Source organism: Myotis myotis, unplaced genomic scaffold (assembly GCF_014108235.1).
Source record: "Myotis myotis isolate mMyoMyo1 unplaced genomic scaffold, mMyoMyo1.p scaffold_m19_p_26, whole genome shotgun sequence".
In the NCBI taxonomy this organism is placed as follows: domain Eukaryota; kingdom Metazoa; phylum Chordata; class Mammalia; order Chiroptera; family Vespertilionidae; genus Myotis; species Myotis myotis.
This window is the reverse complement of record NW_023416331.1, coordinates 2,531,572-2,550,208: the sequence shown is the minus strand read 5'-3', so window position 1 is coordinate 2,550,208 and position 18,637 is coordinate 2,531,572. Positions and strand designations below refer to the sequence as shown.

General features: G+C 49.7%; 1 protein-coding gene across 1 annotated transcript; it reads right to left on the bottom strand.

The window, feature by feature from the left end:
* Positions 1-2,710: 2,710 nt before the first annotated feature.
* Positions 2,711-18,461, bottom strand: LOC118679523 (RLA class II histocompatibility antigen, DP alpha-1 chain-like). Its single transcript, XM_036356329.1, has 5 exons — positions 18,354-18,461; positions 5,380-5,625; positions 4,792-5,073; positions 4,179-4,325; positions 2,711-2,880 (listed from the first exon to the last, which is right to left on the bottom strand). Exons 1-5 carry the CDS (start codon positions 18,415-18,417, stop codon positions 2,819-2,821), a joined length of 801 nt encoding a protein of 266 aa, XP_036212222.1. The 5' UTR covers positions 18,418-18,461; the 3' UTR covers positions 2,711-2,818.
* Between the last annotated feature and the right edge of the window lie 176 nt (positions 18,462-18,637).

Here is an 18,637-nt window from a genome sequence, read left to right as displayed (position 1 = left end):
ACTTACTCTCCCACTAACAATACATGACATAGAATTAGTCTGAAGTCTTGCCAACAATTGGTTTTGTCTGAGTTTTTCATTTTGCCATTCCGGGAGGGGTGCAGTGACATCACCTTCTGGCTTCATGTGAATTTCCTGACTAAAAATGTTGAGCAATTTTCATAAATTTATGGGCCATGTAAACGTCCTCAATAGGATGATGGGCTGGACTCATTGCTAATGACTGAGTGGGACTCTAGGGCTGTGCTAGTATTTTTTAAATATGTATGTATGGTTTTTTGTGATGGTTTTTTTTTTAGAGGGAGAAAGGAGAGGGCTAGAGAGATAGAAACATCAGTGAGCGAGAGACTGCACCCTAACCGGCCCGGAGAGAAGGGTGGGCCCTCTGGGCAACTCACTCTCCAGTTCCGGATCTGAAAATCCAGATGGACTCAGTCTCCTGACCCCAAGAAGCGGGTGTTCTGACCCTGGTCGCCTTTCCTGCCTCCTGGTGTGTGCGAGCCCCAGCCCGAGGGGAAGCGAGGAGGCCCCGCGGCCCCAGGTACCTGCACTGCAGCGTCTCCTTCCCCTTCTCCAGGTGAAGCGGAGCCACCCGCGCAGCGCACCTCCCTCCGGCAACTCCGGCTTCCTCGGTCGCCTACTGCTGGCGCCCGATGATCTGGGCAGCGGCCAGCGGCGTCCCCCGCCCTCTGCCTGGAGGGGCAAGTCCTACCCATTGGTTCCCTTTTTGGAATCTGGCCACGCCCAGGGATGCAGGGGCTGTCCTGGCTCATGACTCTAATAGTTGAGGAGGGAGGCCCACAGAGTGCCCTGCTCCTTCTGCTGCTCCTTCTGCGAATCTCTCAGCCAGGCCTTCCCCCACTCCACACCCCCCCCCCCCCCCCCCCCCCCCCGGGATCCAGGATGGTGGTCCCGCAGGCTGTATGGCCGCTCTGCTGATGCCCTTGGTGATGTTGAGCTCCCCTTGGGCTCAGGGCAGAGACACCCCAGGTAAGTGCAGAGCCGCTGCTCTTGGGGGGCCTGGCTCAGGGGAATGAGGGGGGGGAGCGTATCCCATGTGGGCCCAACCCACAGAGAGGCTCTGAGGCCCGACATCACCCAGGGGCCACAATTCCCACCAGAGAGAGAAGAGAGCAGGGTGTGTGCCTGCTGGACACAACGCGCCTGGTGGCCAGGAATGGCTTTGGGGGGACAAGGCTCTCACGGAGGGGTCAGGGTGATGTTCCGGGCGTACAGCATAATGATTCGATATTTGCATATACTGTAAAATGATCACCATCATAAGTAGTTAACAGCCTTCACCATACACAGTTACAAACATTTTTCTTGTATGAGAGCTTTTGAGACTTACTCTCTTAGCAATACCTGAAATTAATGTAATGTTGTATGTCAATTAAACCTCAAAAGAAAAAAAACAAGAACAAACAAATGCAAAAAAATACACTCACACACACACACACACACAAATACACACACACACAAAAACCCACCACCATTTCAACATCAAAGATCCGAAAGGGGAAACCATGGGGACCCTGCAGAGCCTGGGTCCCAGGGTCACGCAGTACAACCCGTGCTCCAGGCGCAGGCCCTGCCCCAGAACCAGGGCGACCCCACCCCGAGGCCAGTGATGGGCAGCGGGGACGAGCTGAGGCCAGGCCCATGAGCACCTGCTGCATCCCCACGCCCAGCACCTTAGGGCCCGGCCAGAGAGGGAGTGAGGAACGGGAGATGCCTCCTCCCCAACCTGCCCCTTCTGCCAAACTAGGTTCCTGTACCAACTCCTCATCGCACCCCTTACTTCCAGTTCCAGTTCACCCCAAGACCATGCAGAATAGGACGGTGAAGTAGTTTATGTTCCAATTCCCCCATTAAAACTCTACTCATTCCCATGCTTTGCTGGGGGCGGGGGGCGGGGGGAAGAGCGTGGGGGAGAGCTAGGACCTTAACCACCTTGGGGCTTAGACATGAATAAACCAGCTAGCACTCTGGGGACCTCCACAGGTGGGTGTGGATGCCCTTGAAAGAAAATGGGGGGAGAAATGAGGCTGGAAGTGTGGGGTGGGGGCAGCAGGGGGCACAGTACAGACGACACCGACACCGTGCCTGTCCTCCTGGCCCAGCCCCAGCGCCGACTGACCGTCTGCGCTCTGGGAGGGGCTGTGCCCTGAGAGAAGACACTGGCACGGTAAGGGCTTAGCAGCCTCCTGCGGAGAAACAGTGGGTCTGGTGGAGATGGGTCTTTTCTGCTGCCCAGAGAGGAGGAGGCCCAGAGGTCAGAGGCCAAAGGGGTCTGGTTCCGGGTGAAATAAGAGAGAGTGGCTAAGGAGGTGAGCAGTGGCACAGAGAGGATGTGAGGAATTGTGAGCACCGACCTGCTTGCTCCTGTGCCCCGCGCTGAGGCTGGGGAAGTGCCCGGGGCGGGGCCAACGTGCCCTAGACCTACCCCCCACAGGACCACAAAGTGCCGCATGGCACCGAGTCCCAGGCCCAGGATGTGTGCCCCGGGGGGGGGGGGGGCTGCAGGTGTAGAGCCCGGAAAAGGCCCTGGAGGTGCAACCAGCCCTGACACGCAGGTGTGTTGGTCTGGGGGTGGGGGGGTCTCAGGCCGGAGCCTGGCGGGGAGAAGTCCCAGGGGAGACCGGGGCTCAGAGACCATGCGGTGTCCCCACATTTCAAATCTCATCATTTATTGACTTCTGCAGGCGAGGCTTTGCAGGTTGCTAAGTGGGAGAAAGGGCACAGACAGGCGGAGGTGAGGGGTCCTTGGGGACCTCAGTCACTGAGGCTGAATACAGAGGCTCAAGGACCTCGAGCTTCAAAGTAGGCCTGACCCTGGTGTCTCCCCTCCGTCCTCTTCTGTCACGGACAGCTTGTCGCCTGCAGAAGGACAAACAGCAGGGTTAGGACACCCAGTGGGGCACTGACCCTCGTCCCTCTCCCGCCTCCCTCCCCTGCCTCCTCCCAGGCCTGGGGGTTGGGGGGGGGGTCCCAGCAGGTGTTGCTGCCGCCCAGCAGGTGGGTGAGAAGTCAGGGCGCCCAGGGAGATGTCCCTTCACTTTCCCCAGCTCTCCCCAGCGCAGCTGCTCTGAGCTCCAAGACAGCGAGGCCCAGCAGCGAGACAAGTGGACGGAGTTGGGGGGCGCGGGGCGGGGGCTGGACACTGTGAGAGGCCGCTCTCTAAGGGCCTCCAAGCACCATCTCCGACGCTGAGCGCTTGAGTACTTGGCTGCTGACAGCTGATGCGAGTAACCGCTGCCTCCTTCCGGAATCCCCGCTCCCGTGGCTTCTGCGGTGAAACCTTTCTAACCTCCTGCCCCCCTGCTCCCTGAGCCTCCACCCTTGCGCAGTGAGGTGAGCCCGCTGAGCAGCACATCCCCGGCGCCCAGCGTTTGCTCCCGCCGCGTGTCCAGCCGCCAGCGGGCAGCTGCTGATCAGGGCTGCTGGGCGCCACTGACAGAGCTTTTCCCAGCGCCTGTGCCCAGCGCCCCAGGGGGTGGACGGGACCTAGCGAATCGCACACCGCCTCTGAGTGGTCCCCCTGGAAATCACATCACTTCCTACATTTCATTGTTCCAAGAAACCGCGTCGCTGCATCGAGCTCCAAATGAGTTGCAGTCTTTGGAGGTAGAAAGTATTCAATGAGTACATATTACATGTGCTGAGGACCCACTGTGTGCCAGGAACTGTGCATTATGGGTAAAAGGAGCTTCTGCTTCCTGAAAAGTTTACAATCATCTGTTGCTCAAACGAGAGCCTCTGGGATGCTGGCAGCGTTTGCTTTCCTGACGGAGTACTTACTAGTCACATGGCGTGTGCTGATATTCACGGTGCACATTAACGTCGTGTGTGTTTCTTACATGTCTAACGACACCCAGAACCAAAGTGGATCCATCACCTACCAGGAACCCTTGTGAAACTCCACTCACGAGCAACACCTGTGAGCCCTTCACTGCTGCCCCTCATACCGGCCAGCCCGGGAGACAGGCTGGAGCCTCTGCCTGCAGCTCCCAGCCAGCCCCCCGCAGGTACAGGCCTTTTCTCCTCCCCAAAGCCGGCGCCACGGTGTTGGCTCCGACGTGCCTGGGCAGCAGGCCCTTGTGCAGTAACACATCCCCACCCTTAGCGCTGGCCACTCCTTGCCACTGTGCCCCTCCTACCCACCCCCGAGGACTCACAGGGGCCCCTGCACCCAGGGACGCTGTCAGGTCGCCTGCTCTTCAGGACGATGGTGCCAGCAATGATCCCCGCCAGGCCCACCAGCAGGCCCAGGGCACAGACCACAGTCTCCGTTGTCTCGGGCACCTGGATCGGCTCCTGGGCCTCTGGGCACAAAGGAAAGATGAAGTCAGAAGTGTAGGAGCAGGAGCAGGCCTTGGCTGTGGGCTTTCAGGGGCCCTGGCTGGTGTGCTCAGTGGTGAAAGTGCCGTCCGGGGCACCCAAGCGTCTCAGGTTCGGTTCCTGGTCACTGGCACATACCTGGGTGGCGGCTTCATTCCCCGCCACCCCCAGTCGGGTGCATGCAGGAGGCCACCCGTCTCTGTATCTATCTCACATTGATGTTTCTCTCTCCCCCTCCCTTCCACGCTCTCTGAAAAGCAATGGAAAAAATATCCTCATGTGAAAATTAAAAAAAAAAAAAAAAAAGAGTTAGAAACCAGGAGATGGTGACGTTGGGTAGAGGGACAATATGCCACAGAATTAAGGAAAGCAGGAGAGCAGGCGCCGAGGAGAGAGGGTCCTGGACTAGAGCCAGTGTCAGGATGGTGTTGCGAGGGCGCGGCTCCGTACCCCAGTGCCCCAGCAGCGGCCCGGCCAGGCCCCAGTGCTCCACCCGGCAGTCGTAGACGTCCTCGGCCGAGGGCACGAAGGTCAGGTAGTGGAACTTGTGGAACCTGAACTCTGTGCTGGGCAGGAAGATGGTCTCAGCCACGCCTTCCGTCACCCCCCGCCCGTTGCGCAGCCAGGTGACGTTGAGCACGGGTGGGAAGAACTTGTCCACATGGCAGATGAGGGTGTTGGGCTGACCCAGCTCCACAGGCTCCTTGGGAAACACAGTCACCTCCGGGGGCTCTGAAGGAACAGCACCTGGTGAGTCTAGGCCTCCGGCTGCCTCTCAAGGGTCCACCGCAGGCCCAATATTCTCCAGTTATAGAATAACTGTCTCAGGCCCACCCTTTGCCCCCAGGGCTCCCAGGTCAGAGTCATGGCTTCTTGTGCCCCTGACCTGGCCTCCCTCAGCCCAACCTCTTTCTCGAATAAGAAGGCAATGCCTCCTCTGACCCTCTGGATACTGCCCTCTCACGGGGCCAACATGAGTGGGCTCTGGGCTCCCCCACCCTGCCGCTGGGCTGAGGGACGAGCAAGGGTAAGCAGTACCATTCGTGGCCCTGGTGTGGTTGGACCGCTGGATCAGGGTGTCCAAGTTCTTTCTTGCCATGACGATGTCCGCAATCCCCCTCCGAGCATCATAGTCAAAGCTGTGAATAAACTCCGGCAGCCGCCAGACAGTCTCCCTCTTATCCAGGTCCACGTAGAACTGCTCATCCCCGTCAAACTGGAACATGTACTCCCCAGAGGGGCTGTGCGTCTGCACAAACTCCGCATACGTTGACACGTGGTCGGCTGCAAGGAGGGAGGTTGGAGAACAGGTGAATAAGTAGGAAAAATAAACAGAACACAGAGCCAGTAGATAAAGGAAGGTTATTGGGAACATGAAGGAATAACACAGAACATGAGAAATGCAAAATGAAAGAAAAGAACTGGGGAAAACAATGAGAGAAATTACTGTTTAAAATTCAGGTTGTTTCTCTTGTTCCTGAAGACTTAAGCATCTGTCATTCCTGGTTGCCAGTTCGATTCCCAGTCAGGGCGCATGCCCCGGGTGTGGAGTTGATCCCTGGTAGTGGACGTGTAGGAGGCAGCTGATCGATGTTTTTCTCTCTCTCTACAGGACACCCAATACACAGGCCACTCTACCAACCCAAGAGGACATAGCAACTCTACCCAATACATAGAAACAAACACAGGGAGGCAGCCAAAATGTGAAGACAAAGAAACATGTCACAAATGAAAGAAATGAAAGCAAGCAAACTACTGGATACAGAGTTCAAAACAATGGTTATAAGGTTACTCAAGGATCTTCATGAGAGCTTTAAGGGACTTAATGTGAGCTTCAAGAAAATTAATGAGAGCATCAAGGGACTTAGTGAGACTTTCAGGATCTTACTGAGAATGTCAAAGACATGGAAAAGGACCAGTCAGAAATCAAGCATACACTAACTGAAACAAAGAATAATTTACAGGTATTCAACAGTAGAGGCTTCTGAGAATCAAATCAACAATTTGAAATATGAGGAAGCAAAAAAACACCCAATCAAAAGAGCAAAAAGAAAAAAGAATCCAAAAATATGGAGATAGTGTAAGGAGCCTCTGGGACAACTTCAAGGGTACCAACATTTACTTTATGGGGGAAGTGGCAGGAAATATTCAAAGTGATGAAGAGCAAGGATCTATAACCAAGATTACTCTACCCAGCAAAGCTATTATCTAGAATTGAACGTCAGATAAAGAACTTCTCAGACAAGAAAAAGCTAAAGGAGTTCATCACCACCAAACCAGTATTACATGAAATGTCAAAGGGTATTCTTTAATAAGAGAAAGAAGAAGAAGAAGAAGAAGAAGAAGAAGAAGAAGAAGAAGAAGAAGAAGAAGAATATGAATAATAAAATGGCAATAAATACATATCTATCAACAATTGAATCTAAAATTAATAATAAGAAATCTAATGAACAGAATACATTGGTGAATAAAATAGAATCAGAGGCATGGAAATGGAACAGACTGACAATTCTCAGAGTGCAGGAGGGTGGGGGGGGGTGGAGAGAGTAAACAAAGATCTTATATGCATATATGCATTAGCTATGGACACAGACAATAGGGTTTCGAAGACCTGGGGCAAGGCAGGAACCAGGTGGAGGGAGGCAATGGGGGGGGGGGGGGCGGGGGAGGGACATCTGTAATGCTCTCAACAATAAAGATTTTTTTAAAATAAAAAGAAAATTTTAAAAGGTAGGTTATGTAATTTTGTTCATAATAAGCCAGGATAGTAAGAAGCTAGAAAAATTCCCAGGCAAATGGAATGGGGAAACTGAGACAAGATAATTGAATGAGATCAGACAATTTGAACAACTTATAGCAGCTAGTGAATCGCAAGACCTTATCTTCCCCAACCAAGGACACTTGAGAGAAAATGGTGTATACCTCTCCTCCCTAACCAGAGAATACATAGCTTCGATCACCCTGGTCATGGAGAGAGAGGAGGGAGACCTGATTAATGCCATTTGTGCCAGCCAAACCCAAGGACAGATGAAGTCAGGGGAACAAATAACAAAAGCCTGATTAGAGCCAGACAGACCCAAGATAAAAGTAAAACAGTAAAGCAAACCAAAGAATAATCCCAGACTCCCTAGCAGCTCATTTTAATGCATCAGTGTATTAAAAACGCACGTGGAAAGCTGATGAATATTCTGCTGGAACCCTCCCTTAGATTCTCACCCACAGAAGAGAGAGAAAACCGTCAAGACAAAGGATGCCCAGAGCATGCCCATGCCCCTTCTTGGGCATGAACTTTTTACTTTCTTTCTCCTAAAATCTAAGGGTCCCAGGAGACTTGCAGCCAGGGAGCAGGGGCAGCAGCAGCTTGTCCTGGGCTGATCCTCTCTCCAAGGCCCCTTTTCTCTCATTTTCTTTTTAATTAATTAATTAATTTTAAATCTTTATTGTTGAGAGTATTACAGATGTCCCCCTTTTTTCATCCCATTGCCCCCCTCCACCTGGTTCCCACCCCACCCCAGACCTTCATGACCCTATTCTCTGTGCCCATAGGTAATGCATATATGCATATAAGACCTTTGGTTAATCTCTTCCCACCCACCCCAACCCCTCTTCCCTCTGAGATTCATCAGTCTGTTCCATGTTTTCAAGCCTCTGATTCTATTTTATTCATCATTTATTTTGTTTACTAGATTTCTTGTTCATTATTTTGATTCTTAGATTCAATTCATAGATATGTATTTATTGCCATTTTATTGTTCATATTTTTTTCTTCTTCTCTTCCTCCTTTTTTTTTTTTTAAAGAGAATTTGAATCACAGCCACACATTCTAAGGCAAAGAATCCAGTGGGAGTATTTTCATTTGTTTATTTTTTTGTTGTTGTTAATTCTCACCCGAGTATATTTTCCCATTGACTTTTAGGGAGGGTGGAAGGGAGAGAGAAAGACAGAGAGAAACATCAATGTGAGAGAAACACATCAATTGGTTGCCTCCTGCACTTGCCCTGACCAGGGCCCAGGCTGTGAAGGAGCCTGCAACACAGGTACGTGCCCTTGACCGGAATTGAACCCAGGACCCTTCAGTCCACATGCTGACCCTCTATCCACTGAGCCAAGGCAACTAGGGCTCTTCCTCTTCTTCTTTTTTTTTTTAATTTTTTTATTTATTGCTTAAAGTATTACAAAGGGTATTACATATGTGTCCATTTTATCCCCCCGCCCTAGACAGTCCCCTAGCCTCCCCTATCCCCCAGTGTCTTATGTCCATTGGTTATGCTTATATGCATGCATACAAGTCCTTTGGTTGATCTCTTACCCCCCTACCTCCTGCCCCCCAACCCTCCCTGGCCTTCCCACTGCAGTTTGACAATCTGTTTGAGGCAGCTCTGCCTCTGTATCTATTATTGTTCAAAAGTTTATAATGGTCTCTATTATCCATGAATGAGTGAGATCATGTGGTATTTTTCCTTCATTGACTGGCTTATTTCACTTAGCATAACGCTCTCCAGTTCCATCCATGATCTTCCTCTTCTTAAAGAATACCCTTCAACATTTCCTATAATACTGGTTTGGTGGTAGTGAAATCCTTTAGCTTTTTCTTGTCTGTGGAAGCTCTTTATCTGACCTTCAATTCTAAATGATAGCTTTGCTGGGTAGAGTAATCTTGGTTGTAGGTCCTTGCTATTCATCAGTTTGACTATTTTTTGCCATTCCCAAGTTTCTATTGCTAAATCAGCAGACTGTCCTATGGGTGCTCTCTTGAAGTAACTAACGCCTTCCCTCTTGCTGCTTTTAAGATTCTCTCTTTGTCTTTAACCCTTAGTATTTTAATGATGATGTGTCTTGGTGTGGGCCTCTTTAGGTTCCTCTTGTTTAGGACTCTCTGTGCTTCCTGGACTTGTAAGTCTATTTCTTTCACCAGGTAGGGGAAGTTTTCTGTCATTATTTCTTCAAATAGGTTTTCAATATCTTGCTCTCTCTCTTCTCTTTCTGGCACCCTCATAATGCAAATGTTGGTATGCTTGAAGTTGTCCCAGAGGCTCTTTACACTATCTTCATGTTTTTGGATTCTTTTGGGGATTCTTTTTGCTCTTCTGATTGGGTGTTTTTTGCTTCCTCATATTTCAAATTGTTGATTTGATCCTCAAAATCCTCTACCCTACTGTTGAATCCCTGTAAATTATTCTTTATTTCAGTTAGTGTGTGCTTAATTTCTGACTGATCCTTTTCCATGTCTTTGACATTCTCATTAAGATTATGAAAGTCTCACTAAGTCCTGCTCTCATTAATTCTCTTGAAGCTCTCATTAAGTTCCTTGAAACTTTCATTAAGATCCTTGAGTAACCTTTTAAACATTGTTTTGAACTCTGTAGCTGTAGTTTTCTTGCTTCCATTTCATTTAGTTCTTTTTCTGGAGATTTCTTCCATTTCTTGAATTTGTGACATGTTTCTTTGTCTCTGCATTCTGACTGCTTCCCTGTATTTATTTCTATGTATTCTATGTAGAGCTGTTATTTCTCCTGGAGTTAGTAGAGTGGCCTTGTGCAGTAGGTGTCCTGAGGAGCCCAGTGGCTCAGCCTTCCTAGTCACCTGAGCTGGCACTCTAGGTGTGGACTATGTGCACAGTCTTGTAGTTGAGTCTTCTTTTTTTTTAAATTAAATCTTTATTGTTCAGATTATTACATTTGTTCCTCTTTTTCCCCCTATAACTCCCCTCCACCCAGTTCCCACCCCACCCTCCACCCTCACTCCCCACCCACTGTCCTCATCCATAGGTGCAAGATTTTTGTCCAGTCTCTTCCCGCATCCCCCACACCCCTTTCCCCCCCCAAGAATAGTCAGTCCATTCCCTTTCTATGTCCCTGATTCTATTATAATCACCAGTTCATACTGTTCATCAGATTATTTATTCACTTGATTCTTAGATTCACTTGTTGATAGATACGTATTTGTTGTTCATAATTTGTATCTTTACCTTTTTCTTCTTCTTCTTCCTCTTCTTAAAAGATACCTTTCAGCATTTCATATAATACTGGTTTGGTGGTGATGAACTCCTTTAGCTTTTTCTTATCTGGGAAGCTCTTTATCTGACCTTCAATTCTGAATGATAGCTTTGCTGGATAAAGTAATCTTGGTTGCAGGTTCTTGGCATTCATCACTTTGAATATTTCTTGCCACTCCCTTCTGGCCTGCAAGTTTCTGTTGAGAAATCAGCTGACAGTTGTATGGGTATTTCCTTGTAGGTAACTGAGTTTCTTTCTCTTGCTGCTTTTAAGATTCTCTCTTTGTCTTTTGCTCTTGGCATTTTAATTATGATGTGCCTTGGTGTGGTCCTCTTTGGATTCCTTTTGTTTGGGCTTCTCTGTGCTTCCTGGACTTGTAAGTCTATTTCTTTCACCAGGTGGGGGAAGTTTTCTGTCATTATTTCTTCAAATAGGTTTTCTTTTTTTTTTTTTTTTTATTGATTAAGATATTACATATGTGTCCTTGTCCCCACGTTGCCCTCTACCCCCCACCCCCCCCACCCCCGCTCATGCCCTCACCCCCCCGTTGTCCATGTCCATTGATTAGGCCTATATGCTTGCATATAAGTCCTTTGGTTGATCTTTCCCCCTTACCCCCACCCTCCCCTACCTTCCCTCCAAGTCCCGACAGTCCAATCAATGCCTCTCCGTCTCTGGATCAGTCCTTGTTCATCAGCTTATGTTGTTCATTATATTCCACAAATGAGTGAGATCCTGTGGTATTTATCCGCTCTCAAGTTCCATCCCTGCTGTGGCAAATGGTAAGAGTTCCTTTTTCTTCTTCCTCTTCTTAAAGAATACCTTTCAGCATTTCATATAATGCTGGTTTGGTGGTGATGAACTCCTTTAGCTTTTTCTTATCCGTGAAGCTCTTTATCTGACCTTCTATTCTGAATGATAGCTTTGCTGGATAAAGTAATCTTGGTTGCAGGTTCTTGCTATTCATCACTTTGAATATTTCTTGCCAGTCTCTTCTGGCCTGCATGGTTTCTGTTGAGAAATCAGCTGACAGTCATATGGGTACTCCCTTGTAGGTAACTGACTGTCTTTCTCTTGCTGCTTTTAAGATTCTCTCTTTATCTTTTGCTCTTGGCATTTTAATTATGATGTGTCTTGGTGTGGTCCTCCTTGGATTCCTTTTGTTTGGGGTTCTCTGCGCTTCCTGGACTTGTAAGTCCATTTCTTTCACCAGGTGGGGGAAGTTTTCTGTCATTATTTCTTCAAAAAGGTTTTCAATATCTTGCCCTCTCTCTCCTTCTGGTACCCCTATAATTCTGATGTTGGTACGCTTGAAGTTGTCCCAGAGGTTCCTTACACTATCTTCATATTTTTGGAATCTCTTTTCTTTTTTCTTTTTCGGTTGGGTATTTTTTGTTTCTTTGTATTTCAAATCTTTGACTTGATTCTTGGGATCCTCTTGTCTGCTGCTGGATCTCTGTAAATTATTCTTTATTTCAGTCAGTGTATGCTTAATTTCTAGTTGGTCCTTTTTCATGTCCTCCATGGTCTCCCTATACTTATTGAGGGATTCATTAAATTTATCGGCGGTTTCCATAAAATTCTTGAAAAACCTTATAACCGTGGCCTTAAACTGTATATCCAATCGTTTGCTTTCCTCCATTTCTGCCATTTGTGACCTGTTTCTTTGTCTCCGCATTTTGGCAGCTTCCCTGTGTTGATAGAGTGGCCCTGTGCGCCAGGTGTCCTGTAGGGCCCAGTAGCTCAGCCTCCCCAGTTACCTGGGGTGGACACTCTTGGTGCACTCTTGGTGCCTTGGTTGTTGTAGAATCACTGGGAGGAATTGACCTCCAGGCCAATTGGCTGTGAGAATCAGCTGTGTCTAAAGTGGGGGAACTTCTGTGCTGAAGACACCCTTCTGGGGCAAGACTTGCTTCAGTGGGGCTTTGGTGCTCACTGAGTCTGCTCCCTGAGTGTGTCCCTTATGGACCTGAGGAGTTGCAGTCTGGATGGTCCCCCTCTGACCACTGGGTACAGTGGCTCCTGGTTCTAAGGAGGTGCTAATTCAGCCTCTGCCTGAGGCCACACAGCAGGAGCCACGAAGAGGCTCAGCTGTGAAGCAATGCAAGCCGCTGCAGGGCCTTGGGCCTTCTCTTGGAAGTTCCTGGTCTGCCTGGTTCGGCTGCCGTTAGGTACATTCACATGCAAAAGCCTCTGCCGCAGCCTGGGTGGGGCGGGGTCTCAGGGAGTCAGAGGGCGGAGAAAGCAGCCATGGCCGATTCTCCGCCCGGAGTCGCGCGTCTCAGTGTTCTGGTAACGGCTGCAAGCACCTCTGAGTGAAAGCCGCCCTCAAGTTCGCTCGCTGCCGGGCAGACCAGCTTCTCCCCGTATGAGACCTGGGTCCCCAGAGACTTCCCGGAACCGGAGTTCAGAGCAGTCGGGAGTTGGTGATTCAAAAAGACAGCCGCGTCCTCAGGCACCACCCCCTTTCCGCGCGGGAGCCGCAGTACCTCTGCACTTCACCTCCGCAGCGCCTCTGGCTCTCAGCGTGCTTTTCTTTCCTTCTAGTTGTGGAATTTACACTCAGCCAGCCTTTCTGTTGTTCTGGGTGATGTTTGCTCAGTCCTTCGCGGTAATTTTCAATTGTTGTGAGAGGCGGCGAATTCCCGGTGTTTACCTATGCCGCCATCTTAGTTCTCCCCCCAAATAGGTTTTCAATATCTTGCTCTCTCTCATCTCTGGCACCCCTATAATTCAGATGTTGGTAGGCTTGAAGCTGTCCCAGAGGCTCCTTACACTGTCTTCATATTTTCGGATTCTTTTTTCATTTTGCTTTTCTGGTTGGGTGTTTTTTGCTTCTTCGCATTTCAAATCTTTGACTTGATTCTTGCGCTCCTCTGGTCTGCTGTTGGGAGTCTGTATAATATTCTTTATTTCAGTTAGTGTATGCTTAATTTCTAGTTGGTTCTTTATCACAACATCGAGGGTCTCATTAGATTTCTTGAGGATCTCACTATATTTATTGGCGGTCTCACCAGTCTTTTCAAGGGCCTTACTAAATTTATCGGCGGCTTCTAGACAGTTCTTGAGAAACCTTAAAAGTGTGGTTTTGAACTCTATATCCTCCATTTCTGACATTTGTGTTCTGTTTCTTTGTCTCCGCATTTTTTATGCTTTCTTGGTGCACCCCCTAGTGGTCTTTGTGCGCAGTCTTGTTGTAGTTAAGCCTTGATTGTTGTAGGTAATACTGGGGGGGATTTGACCTCCAGGCCAACTGGCTGTGAGAATCAGCTGTGTCTGCAGTGGGAGAACTTCTGTCCTCTAGGGAGGTGCTAATCTAGCCTTTGCCTGAGGCTATCCGGCAAATGCCTCTGTGCAGGGCTTGGGTGGGGCGGGTCCCACAGGATCAACAGGGCGGGCAGAGCGAGCAGTTATGGCTGCTCTCAGTCCTGTCCCCAGAGGCTCTGCCTCTCAGTGTCCCAGCAACTGCTGCAAACCTCAGAGAGAAAGCTGCCCTCAAGTTCCGACTGATGCCAGACAGTCCTGCTTCTCCCGTTTGAGTCTGGGTCCCTAGAGACTCACCCGGATCTGGAGCTCAGAGCCTGAGACTCCCTCCCGATTGAAACAGAAACCGCGCCCTCAGCCGCCAGCCCGCTCCGCGCGCACCTCCGCACCTTCGTATTTTGCTTCAGCACTGCGCCTGCTCTGAGTCTCAGTATGCGTTTCTCTTTCCTTCTAGTTGTAGAATTTCCCCTCAGCCAGCCTTCCTGTGGTTCTGGGTGATGTCTGTTCTGTCTTTTAGTTGTATTTTTGAGGTGGTTGTGCGAGGCAGCAAACTCCAGTGTTTACCTATGCCGCCATCTTGGTTTTTCCTCGAGTCTTCTTTTTTAAATGTATTTTTATTGATTTCAGAAAGGAAGGGAGAGGGAGAGAGAGCTAGAAGCATCAGTGACGAGAGAGAGAATCATTGATTGGCTGCCTTCTGCCCAGCCCCTACTAGGAATCAAGTCCGCCACCCAGGCATGTGCCCTTGACTGGAATCAAGCCTGGGATCCTTCAGTTCACAGGCTGATGCTCTATCCACTGAGCCAAACCAACTAGGGCGTAGTTGAGTCTTGATTGCTGTTGGCATCACTGGGAGGAATTGACCTCCTGGCCAATTGGCTGTGAGGACCAGCTGTGGCTACAGTGGAAGAGCTGCTGTACAGGAGACACCCCTATGGAGCAGGACTTGCTTCAATGGGTATTTGGAGCTCACTGAGTCTGCCTCTTGTGTGTGTTGCTTGTGAATGTGTAAAGTTGTAATCTGGTATGGTCTGAAGCTGTTCACTGGGTGCACTGGCTCTTGGGTCTCCAGGGAGGTGCAAAGTCAGCCAATGCCGGGGGCACCTGGCAGGAGCTACAGAGAGATCTGCAGATGGCTGCTACTTGCATTAGGCTAGAAAGTGCCCAAGGGATACCCAGCTATGAAACAAGGTTGGTATCAGGTCTTGCTTGGGCCTTTTATTGATAGGTTTGGGGCATGCTGACTCCAGCTGCTGTTTGTTTAAGAGATTTTAGGAAAATCTGAAGCCTGAGCCAGAACAGGCTATTCATATGGAAAAGCTGCTGCAAACAGCTTGGGTGGAGCTTCAAATTGGATGGGGTGGGGTCTCAGAGAGTCACCAGGGCAGAGAAAATAGTGTGGGCCAAGCTGATGGAAACTCAGATATGGCTGCCAGTCAGCTCTGTGATGGGGGAGGTCTCAACACAGGAACAATGACTCCTGTGAGCACTCCTGTCTGGGAGAAAGCCACCCCCAAGTTTCTTCCCCAATGCCAGACAGTCCAGTTCCTCCCCATATGCTCCTACATTCCCCCAAAGGTGCCACTAGGCTATGGGGCTCAGAGGAAGCGAGACTGTGTAAGTTTGTGTGGGGGCCCCTTAAGAGGAACACCTGGGACTTCAGCAGCCTCTATGTTACTCAGCCATAATCCCCACCAGTTTTTACAGTCTAGAGTTATGGGAACTTCTCTTCCAAGCTCTGGAACCTTGGGCTGGTGGGCTGGTGTGGGGCTGGGACCTCCTGCTTCTCCTGGGAGGCCTTGGAGATATCCCTCCCGAGTAAAAAAAAAAAAAAAACACTGCAAGTGAGTGTGGGACAAGCCCGTTCTGCAACTCCGCCCCTCCTGCCAGCCTCCGTGTGCTTTCCTCCTTAGTTCTCTAGTTGTAGGACTTCCAGCTTTCAGGCGGTTCTGAATGATGGTTGTTCTGTATTTTAGTTACAATTTTGATGGAGCTGTGGGAGGTGGTGAGTACAGGCGTTTGCCTATGACACCATCTTGGTTCTCCTCTCTGATTTTCCAGGGAGCTAACAGCAGCCCCGCCTTGACCTGGCTCTTTCACTGTGACTGTCACTTTCCAGTGAGCTGGCAGCAGCCGCTCCTCGGCTCACTTCCTTCCTGTAACATTTCTAGAGAACCAAAACAGCCCCGCCTCGGCTCTCTCCTGTTGCTTCTTCTACCCTAAGTCCTCCCTTCGTTCCCAGCATTAATAAACATACTCTCTATATCACCTGGACTTGTGTTGTGAAATCTTTCCTGCTCAAAGTCAAGAACCCACACACACCCAGCTGGCATGGCTCAGTGGTTCAGCATCAACCTATGAACTAGGAGGTCACGGTTCAATTCCCAATCGGGGCACATGCCCGGGTTGTGGGATCAATCCCCAGTGTGGGCATGTAAGAGGCAGCCAATTAATGATTCTCTCTCATCATTGATTTTTCTATCTCTCCCTCTCCCTTCCTCTCTGAAATCAATAAAAATATATTTTAAATAAAAAAAGAACCCACACACTACACCCCCATCTGAGGCAGACCCTCTTTGGGCCCGGGCCTTATTCAGTAACAAAAACACTTTTATTTTAGGCATATTAAAATTAAAAGTATTAATATTCATATAACATTCACAAATTTTCTTGTTGAATTTATGTTTTTAAGTATAGTTTCCATTGGAAATAAAAATTGTTGCATTTAAAATATCTATGGGATAGTATATTAATTTTAACTGATGTGTAAGAAGCAACAAAAGGCTGGCAACAGAAAAATCTATTAGTCTTATAGTAAAACAATAAAAGTGACAGAGTTTGGGGTTGAGAAAGACAGAGGAACTCAGGGGAAATGACACTGCAGGGTTCAATGGTCTAACTCCCTAATTAAAGATTCCCGCTCACAGCGCCAATACGTGGGAAACAATTCTCTCTTTAGATGCTTCTAGTGGCAGGATTCATTGTCAATGAATGAATTCACTGAATTTCATGGCTAGAGAATTGCTCACCTACGGAGAAGAAGCTGGAGGAGAAGAGAGGGAAACAGTACAAACTTGGCTGAATGGATGAGTCTGTCCACCTTAGGATGTTTCATCTTTATCATTTTCACCAATTCTTAAAGCTGAGGGTCTGTGCATTTTAAAGCAAACATGTCAATTTTCATTCAGTAAAAAAAAAGAACAAAACCCCATAACATTTATTGTGAAGCTTCACTCTCCAGGGACTAAGGAGATAACCCGGAAGACATGGTCCTTGTCCTCTGCTGCTTGGAATCCAAAGGATGAGAAAGACAAAGAAAGATGAACGCTGGGTACACTGATCAGTGCTGAGGGACACCGGGACACAGGTGCTGCCGGGAGCCAACGGAGAGCATCTGTGTCAAATGAGATCTGAGGGGGGCTGCCGGGCAGGGGGGGGCGGGGGGGGCTCACCGGGGCTTAGGGAAACAGAACAGGGAAGGGCATCGCCAGCAGGAGACAGCGCCTGGAGAGTGCAATGGTCGGTGTGAGGGTGGGGGCGCATGGTGACCCGGCCTGTGTGCTGAGCAGGTTTTGGACTTGATCCCACAGCCCCTGGGAAGTGATGGAAGGCTCTCAATCAAGAGAGTGACATGGTCAGGATTTGTACTAGGAGGTGGCCACAGTGGGGATGGACGGGGGAGGCCGTGTGAAAGCAAGACCAGTAGGACTCTCGGACAATCAGGTGAGAAGTGACAGGCGTGGTGGGGCAGGAACACAGGGGTAGAAGAGCAGATGGGCTGAAGGGCAGTAGGAGATGAGAAGCCACGGGGATCAGTAACTGATGGGATGAGAGGAGGGATAGGAAGAGGCAGGCCGTGGAGAACTGTGGCATCTGAAACGGTAATGAGGGGTAAGGACGTGATTGAGAGAAGAGAAAATGTTCTGTTTGGGACAGGCTGGGTTTGGATCCCAGGGGACAGCGTGGAGTGGATTTGAGGGAGGTTGAAATAAGTGGATGGACCTTGGGCTAGACTGCGCTAGACATGGGCTAGGAGTCATCTGGCAGGTGAGGTTATTCGGCTGGGTGGGGTCACCCAAGAAAAGTATGGGAAGTCCTAGCAGCAGGGTCTGAGTGTGCGGTCCCGGGTCCTGGCAACATGGACATTTTTAAAGGCTGAAAAGGACAGGCCTAAGGAGTAGGAAGAGAACAAGGAGAAGTGTGCTCATAAGAGACAGGGAACAAGAGAAAGGTTCCAGGAAGGCGGAAGTGGTCGCACTGCAGATATGACTAATCACACAGGTAAGATGCACGGAGAGTGGTGCCGGTTTGTTGTTGGGAGGCCACCAGAGATGGGCAGGCAAAGGGGCAGGCAGTGGGGCAGACACTGCAGACTCCTGTTTTAAGAGGTTTGCCTTGGAAATGTGAGAGAAACAGACGGAGATGGAGACAGACAGACTGTCCTGAGGAGCATGCAGAACTGTGGCTCCTCAGTCATCAGTGCTGTGACATGGGCTCGTGAGACATTTATTAATCTCTTTGAGCCTCTGTCTTTCCAAAATGAGAATAATAAGCGCCTTCCTGGAAGGGTTGCTGTGAAAATGAAGTGAGATTTGGCACTTGGTAGGTGCTCATAGACGGTGGTTATTACTGTTGATAGAAAGAGAGCAGGAAAGATGACCTCACAGAAGAGGAGAAAGAAGAAAGAAGAGGCTCGGATGCACCTGCAAAGCTTCCAGGAGCCCCACCCGCTCTGGCCCACTGAGCACTCACCCCTGATGGCCCCCGTCCCACAGGGGCTCAGAAGGACAGCCAGGGCGACAGCTGGCAGGAGCATGGCTCTGGTCTGGCTCCTCTGTGTCCAGGTGCATCTGCAGTGGCCACCTGGGCCAGGCAGCGGGGAGAAGGAGGCGGGGCGGGGCGGGAGGGGCTGGCTCCTGCACTTACTCTCCTCCCCCTGCGAGGGAGAAGCGGGCAGGGCGGCAGCTTGAAGGGGCTCAGCTAACCAGACCACATGGGAAGGGGAAGGGAGACGCAGGCCCTACTGGGGGAGGAGG